The following is an 8,008-nucleotide window of genomic DNA, read 5'->3' as shown; positions in this document are numbered from 1 at the left end:
TAAGTGGCTGCAGGTGCCCCAGCAATCACAGCTCCCCTTGGGCTGATGCTTCATGGGCTCTATACAGTGTTGACTCTCAAAGCCACATATTCCTGCCACATAAAGTGGGGGCAGTTGGTCTGGCTAGCATCTTGTAGGAATGAACTGCTGCCAGCCTTGGGATAAGATACCTGGGACACTTACTCCACTTCTTGACCTTAGACAGTCTTTTGGGAAGGAAAATAATGCTACACGTGACTACTATACTGCTGGGGCAACATAAAATGCTTGGCGTAGCCGACCCGCTTGGCGTCTAAACATTTCTTTCCTGAAAACCTGCCCCAAGAGAAGCATCACATGGGGCTGGAAAAAGAATACAAGATAGCAAACACATTCCTCTTCTCTTTGCCTGCTCTTTATAAACAAAGGAATCTTCTTTGATGCCCTTGGAGTTGCAGAGCCAGAGAGGCCAGGCCCAGCTGGAGGGGCAGCAAACCTGCAACCGTCGCACATTCCCAGATCTTCAGACAAACAAAACCATTTCCCCCACCTACCATGCAGAGTCTCTCAGGACATCCCTTCCGTCAAAGGAGAAGATGCGAACCCCAGTTCTGAATGGAGCATCAGTGCCGGAGAAAAGATTCTCCCAGTTATTAAACAACAATTCATCCTGGAAAGGAACAGAAACGGGCAATGTAATAATGTAACTGCTCTGAGAATACTTTCTGCCTGTCTGATAACTTTGAGACAGGCTGCCCTTTCCATGGACAAGACCTTGCATGTCCCAGGTTCACTCCCTGGTGCCTATGGTTTAAAGTATCTTAAGCAACTGGTCTGGGAAAGGGCCCTGCCTGAGAACCTGGAAGGACAGCTGCCAGTCTCTCAGTTCAATGCAAGGCAGCTCTTTACAGAAGTATTCAAGGTGACGGCTTGGTCTGCATTACAGATCAAGTATTAAAGATACAGGTATTACCAGCATTCTCAAACTTTTCAAAGTTGGTTTAAACCTTTTTATAAAAAGTAAATAAACATTAGGTGTTAAGAGATGATGCTGCCTTGCAGGTTTGCCCCTGACCACTAGTCTTGATGTGTAGTTCTAGCCTCAATTAACACCACTTAGAGGTTGCAATCCTACACAGGGGCAGGAAAGGAAAACAGCAATCCCATCGCTGAGCTTCATGTTTGCCTTCTGCTGTCACGAAGAGTTGTGTTTGCTCAGGCCTCTGACCAGACATACCCTGAGGTTGACAATAGGCACCGTGCCCCTGTCTGCTCTGCGCACTATGCTGTAGAGGTCTTGCAGTCGGGAGGAGAGGAACGCTCGGAAGGTGCCCGTCAGTCCAACCTCCCTGGCTTGCTGGAAGCACTGGAAGTCAGCTCCTCGGATGCCCCGCATGCTGCCACTCAGGGGAGTGTTCAGGGCTATGAGGTGGAGCTGGAAAAGCAAGAAGATGACCACACATGAGAGGGAGCCTGTACCAGTACACAAGGGAGCTCTCAGTGCAATTGACAGAGGTGCTAAGAATGCAAGGGGAGGAATGTCTGGCCACCACAATACAAGCAGCCAGTTAGCAATGGGGCTGAGCATGGGGGTTGGGGGTCTTTGCACCTTGATTCCTGCTGCTGCTGCTGCTGCTGCTTTCTGGGACTCCTGAGAATCATGAGAGGCCAGCCCTGTTATTTCTCTCACTGGAAATCATTCATTGTTGGGCGGACATTTCCGAAGTAGTTGCCTATTCAATGGCTATGTCCACAAAGCAGTCAAATAACTAAAATGCAGAGGATATAGAATGTAGTAACATCCTCGCCCTCGTCAAAGCTATTGTGACATGGCTCTGGGATGCATTCCATCAAATGAGAACTGGATATATTGTGTGGTTGTGGCCTAGCCAGCTTGTCACCTCTGTAGTCTCTTCTTCAAAGGCATCCTATACCAAGTTTTAAGCATAGGGTGGCCCCATGGAGCAGCCTCCCAGCCTGGGATGGAGTGAGTATGTTGTTGACTGGCTGCCTACATCTGAAGCAAAGGGATGCAGGATGCAGACACCCTCTGAGGGGACTGGGCCCTTCAAGCCCTGAACTCACACCATTCAGAGGTTTCGATGTTTGATTTGGATTCTTGAAGGGGCCTCTTGCTCATTCGCAGCTGGCAAAGAAGCCCATTCAGACTCCTCATTGCTAGTGGCAGACCGTCATGCTAAGCTAGGTGGACAACCTATACAGAGGAACACTTCACAATGGAAGTCAGGAGGCAGGGGACCCTTTGGTGCCCACTCAGTGTCTTTATGTAGGGCCAATTGAGGCAGCCACCCAGGCAAAACACCAAACTGCAGCAGGGGACTCTGCCAACGTGTGCAGGGCACTCACAGCGGGCTGGAAGTCATGGTGGGTGTGGACGGCAGAAGGAGCAGTATCAGGCTGGCGGTTGAGGAAGAAGGCATTCAGTGGCTCCTGCTGGTGCTGGGCTCCCTGGTGTGGCTGGTGGATGGCAGGTTGCTCAGGAAGGCGATGCTGGTTGGCCACACTCTCATCCCCTCTCCAGGGCTTGGCAGTGGAGTAGGCGCTGTATTCTCGGTGGGAATGCACAGGCAAATGCTGTTGGAAGGGGCGCTGGGATCCAGATGATGAAGCCGTTCCTCCATGGGAGTAGTGGACATTGGGAGGCCTATCATATACCTCATTGTCCTGCAGCAGAATGAAGGGAAATGTTCCTAGAACCCTTTCTAAGTGTCCTCTTAGGGGGTCCGTCTCACAGAAGAGCACAGGTCAGATACAGGCACCCCCACCCCCACTTCCTGCCACTCGCAGCACAATCATCTGGCTGCATTACCAGCAGAGCCAAGCATGTACACCACCAGTCTGAATAACAGCCAGCTGCATCCCAGTACGGGTGATACAAAATCCTTAGTAGCCCACTGTGGACCTGATCATTCAAGTCACACTCCCCCTGCATGACATGCCTCATTTGGATTTCCCCTGATCTATACCCGAGTGTACCATATAGATCACCATGTATTGAAATCCAAGCACTAAAGAACATTGAAAAGATTGCTAATCCCTGGATCTCAAAACTCCTAGCAAGCTTGGAATGACCCACAATAGACCCAGTCCATGCTACAACACCAGGTAATAATGTTTCACTTACCAGCCCAGGGCCAGAGATGGATATTCTTTCCTCAAGCTGAAATTAAACCAGAATAAGTCATTATAGCATTTATATGATGTGTTTTGCTTGCTTTGTAACACTTATAAGAACCATAGGTTGGCATTATCTCCAAATTGCAGATCTGAAGTCTTCCCTAAGACCACCCAGTGAATTCATGGTTGAGGAAATATTTCATCTAGGGAATTCCCAGCTCACTGTTCACTCTATACCACCAACACCCTATTACTCTTATTCTTTAGGATGAATTTTGCTATTTTCAAATGCATATTTGGTTTTGGAGGGAAAGGGAACATTTGCCAGAATGAAATAAAGCTGTAGTTGTTGCAACCTGAAACTTATCCAGGAATTCATTTGGTAAGGAGGAAACAATGTCTATGGATCCCATATCAAATTGTTTCAAGTAAGCTTCTTCCAAATCAAGCCAGAGGAAGCGCATTCATCGCCACAAGGGAGCATTTCTTCCTGGCATTGCATTCTCTCTGTGTGTATAAATTAGCAGTTGGTTCTGCATTACTCTGAGCGTCTGCCAATACCCCACAGAGAAAGACCGCTCTCCAAGGTAGTAGTCCACCTACAGTCTTAGCCCAAGACTGCTGTGTTCACACACATCATACTCACAAGGACTCTCCTGAAACCACTGCGGACACGGATGTACAGCTCTTCCCTGTCCCGGATGAAAAGGAGCTGTCCTTCTGGCACCTCATGCGCTCTGCCCATCATGCTCTGATAGGTTGGCAAGATTCGCAGCTGCCGGAAAACAAATCATTTGAAAAAGGGACAACGAAAAGGGCACAGCCATTCATCAGTCTGAAGTACGAGGTGGTGGCTCACCATTAACACAATTTATATTTGGTGCGCTTGTAAACTGCGGGCATATTGATGACAGCCCTTGCTTTAATCACACAGGGTTCTTCATCAAATAGAGAGCACCTGAGTTATAATGGGTCACAGTTACAGTCAGATTCACAAGCCAGATGCCAGAAGCCAATGACAAACTTCACGTTCATCACTCTTACAGTGTTATCATGTCTATTACAACAAATTTTTGTCGTAATTCCCAGAAATTGGAGTGGCGTTCCTTTCAATTAACACCCTAGAGCTTTCCAGAACTAGCAACAGCTGTTCCTATTTGCAGGGCTAGCAGCAGCAGCAGCTGCTGCTGCTCCTATTGGACAATAAATGGTTGTCCGTGTTCATAGACGGAGCATCATCAATCACTCTGGCAGCGGCAATCTCTAGCCAATTTGTTAAATCCTTGCTTGAGCAAAACCCATCAGGGCCACCCATAGGAAGGCAACTTGCTCCACCCCCACGAAAGGAACACCACTGTGTAGGCTGCAGTGACCCACTGCCTCTTTTTCTTACCCCAGAAGATGATGTATCACTGGTGCCTGGAGTTCCCGGTGGTCCTGGTGGCCCCGGTGGCCCAGGAATACTGATCGCTGGAAAGGAAACGAACCCAGAGCTAAACCTGGTATATTTGCACAAAGCTTGTTTTTAAGGCCTAAAGCAGGGCCATTTGCAATGAGTAGCTGGGAAAGGATCAGGTATCTACTCACATTGCCTATGGGGTCCTGGAAAGGAAGGGGGTCCTGGAGGGCCAGGTGGACCTGGGGGTCCTGGGGTCCCTGGACGCCCCTCAAATCCTGCACCAGGAGGCCCTTGGGGGCCAGGAGGGCCAGGGGCCCCTCTAATACTGTCCCCTTTGGGGCCCTGAAGAAGCAAATGACATACATGTATATTAGAAACACTGAAGTTTTACTCAATGGCAGAAACATCCACCTGCCGGTACTGATCCGCCTAAGCAATTAATTACATTCATAACCAAATGCATAGTTCTAATCCTTCCTCCCCCTTTCTCCTTCCATTGCCCCACACAAACACATTCCTCTTCCAGCTTCCTAGGCCCAGCAGCAGATGGAGCAAAGGAAATGTCAGAGTTTAGCTCCATGCCCCAAGGTAAATTATCCAAAGCTCTAACAACCAGTAACCTTTCCACTCCAGGTGCCCGTTCCACAACCTGCCTCCTCTCTCACTTCCCTTGTTCTCCCGCCTGCTACTACAGTCTCCACTGCTTTTGCCACTCTGGGCAAAACAGCATTTGTAATGGTGGACAGCCTCATGGGATAAGAGAAGGCTATTCACAAAGCAAGGCCTCTCCTCCCCACCATCAGGATGATGTAAAACAAATTCTGCCACCTGTGGCAGCTATCCTACTCTGCCTACTGGCAGGGACTGCAATGCACTTGAGAACTTCTGCACTTTGGAGATTGGGTGCTTATCCTTCTCTGCCCAAATCCCCTACCAAAGGTGCCACTTGCACACTCCGTTTCCCCTGCCTTGGAAAGTATTATAGAATGCAGAAGACTATCCCGTGGTAGAAAGATGTTGGCCATCAACCCTCGTAACAGTGCAGTGTGGGGTATCTCACCGGAAGACCAGGATATCCTGGGGGGCCTGGGGGTCCAACAGCACTTGATCCAAACAATCCTCCTCCGCCTGGCTCACCCTTTTCACCTTTCAGCCCTGGGTCCCCTCTGTCCCCTCTTTCTCCCTATGGAAAGATATTAAATAAGTAAATATACAGTGGCCAAACAAAATGCATTCTCCAAGATTAGCACTATTTCCTTCTAGACTTGTTCCTCTGGCTTGTCCACATTTCCCCTTGTGCAGTGCCTAGAAAACGGGTCCAAGCAGTTTTCTGCTTGACTCATGCTTTCTAGGCACAAGTCAGAGTGGTCCTTCACATTAGAGAATATTTGGGTAAAATAGGTTCATTGGGTAGACCTCTCTCTCTCCTACATCTTGCACCCAGCACCAATACACCAGTTGAACTTCAGTTGTTCAGCCATGGTAATGACAGGTGAAGATACCTCCTAGCTGAAGCTTCAGCAATATTCAGGGGCAACTAATGTGAAAACCATCAAAACTGACAAAGGGGAAGAGCGAGAGAAAAAAATACAATAATTCAAAATATCTTAGATAAAATAACTGCTTTTAAATTGTATTATGCTGGTTGTGATGATGACGGCTGGTTATAAAGCTTTATGTTTTTGTATTGTACGATGGTCTTTGTAATTTCTTTGCTGTCCTTCGATTTTTTATTTTAATCACTGAAAGCCACCTTACAAGGGTAGTTACCCCAAAAGGCAGCTTGTAAAGTTTAGAAGCAAATAGTAAATCAAACAAAAAGGCTTTTTGCCTTTCCCTGTGACCCTGGCCTCATTAAATGCATATCAGCCCAAACCTGTTTGTCATCCTAGTGTGTCCTCCCCCAGCAAAACCCCTTAAGCTTCTTTTTAAATCTGTATATTCCTCCCAAATGGCAGACACTTACCCTGAAGGTGGAGCCAAATCTGCTGAGATCATAAGGGAACTGGCCTTGTGACAAACGGAGAAGAAAGGGAGAAGAATGAGAAGTTCGTAACGGCAAAGAAACCAACTCTGCTCACTGTGGGGCTTCTTTCCATTATGATCTTTGGATCTTTCTCTTATGATGGGCCTTCATGGCACAACCCAGCCATTTATGACTGTATGGAAAGGGCTTTTGTTTTTCACTGGGTGAAAAATTTGGAAGCAGTACTCATGTAAAATGCATTATTTTAGCTTGTGCTAATTAGCCTTGTACTTGTACCGATAAGGCTTGCACTGTGCGTAACTTTTACAGATTTTTCTCCAGGAGGATACAGACAAGCTCAGCTAGGCTTTGGCTTCCTGCACAACGAAAAGGAGGGGCCATAGCTCAGAGGTACGTCTGTTGCCTGCTTTGTACATAGGTTTGATCTCTGGCTTCTATGCTTAAGGTAGTGAAGGTGCCACCGGTGCATGTAACTTGACTAGATGACACCAGGTTTATTCCAGCCCTGCAGGTCTTAGATTTTGTAAGCAGTGCAAGAACTAGCCTGTACAAAAGCTGTTGGATGCACCTAGCAAGAGACATAAAATAGGGACAATAGGCTAATAGCGACAGAAACCTGCTGCAAAGCAAGAACTTGTGTGGTGCAGCCACCTCAGAATAACCTAAACCACAGCATGCTACAGGTCTAAGGCAGGAGCAGGGAGGTTAACTGGAGGTGTGCAATTGGAGGTGTGTGGTTGAGTGCCACACGGCTCAAGCACATGAGCCAAGTCACAAGAGGCTTCCATGACTGCCACTAGCTCATGAATCCATGATAGCTCTTGGTAAGTGTTGGTTAAAAGGTGGAAGTTAAATGCAAGTAGCAACACTGCAGGAAATCTTACCTGGGGGCCCAGGAGGACCCACATCACCTTTTTCTCCCTTCGGACCAGCAGAACCATGGTAGCCTGAAACAAAGTCCTGGCATAAGGCTAGACAATCCCCAAGAGCCAGTGAGAAGGCCAAAACTTCCAGAACCACTAGAGGAACGTACTGATTTATACTATCATGCAAGGGTATTAATTGCACATTCGGTTCAGATTAAAATGATTCCAATGCCTTTTAGAAGGAAACAATGTTATGGCTCTGTACAGCAAGGGTAGCTAATCTTTCCAGGTGCAAGGGCCACATCACCCTGCAATGCTGTGAGCCGCATGATGGCTGCCCCATAGCTGACATGTGCCCACTCATCAGATGGGATGATCTGCAAACACCCCACCCAGCCAAGTATCATGATAAGGGTGAAAACAGCTGTGTTCCCACCAGTGCTCTACACCATTTTTTTCTCTAGCGGCATTGCTACTGCCACCATATTGGTTCAGGGGGCTGGTGTGCAACCAGGAAAGGTTTGGTGGGCTGGATCAGGCTGGCAGGCCAGCAGGTCCCAATGCCTACTTGTGCAAAGACTGGCATTAATATGGGAAGTCTTTAATGGTGACTCATAGAGCACCATGGAAAAGGAATTA

General features: G+C 47.8%; 1 protein-coding gene across 4 annotated transcripts in view; it reads right to left on the bottom strand.

Annotated features, from left to right (window-relative positions):
• Window positions 1–8,008, bottom strand: part of COL18A1 (collagen type XVIII alpha 1 chain) — a 145,138-nt gene that overhangs the window by 2,548 nt on the left and 134,582 nt on the right. For all 4 annotated transcript variants that reach the window (XM_083416348.1, XM_083416349.1, XM_083416347.1 and 1 more), the window contains 10 exons: window positions 7,388–7,450; window positions 6,483–6,526; window positions 5,577–5,699; window positions 4,705–4,858; window positions 4,511–4,587; window positions 3,764–3,892; window positions 3,125–3,160; window positions 2,347–2,664; window positions 1,217–1,414; window positions 534–649 (listed from right to left, as the gene is read on the bottom strand). In XM_083416348.1, the coding sequence (XP_083272474.1) occupies window positions 534–649; window positions 1,217–1,414; window positions 2,347–2,664; window positions 3,125–3,160; window positions 3,764–3,892; window positions 4,511–4,587; window positions 4,705–4,858; window positions 5,577–5,699; window positions 6,483–6,526; window positions 7,388–7,450 (1,258 nt within the window). The remainder of the gene's footprint in view (window positions 1–533; window positions 650–1,216; window positions 1,415–2,346; window positions 2,665–3,124; window positions 3,161–3,763; window positions 3,893–4,510; window positions 4,588–4,704; window positions 4,859–5,576; window positions 5,700–6,482; window positions 6,527–7,387; window positions 7,451–8,008) is intronic.

Source organism: Podarcis tiliguerta (assembly GCF_965153285.1).
Source record: "Podarcis tiliguerta genome assembly, chromosome: 1".
Taxonomy (NCBI): domain Eukaryota; kingdom Metazoa; phylum Chordata; class Lepidosauria; order Squamata; family Lacertidae; genus Podarcis; species Podarcis tiliguerta.
The sequence above is the reverse complement of the archived record's forward strand: the minus strand, read 5'-3'. Positions and strand labels throughout refer to the sequence as shown.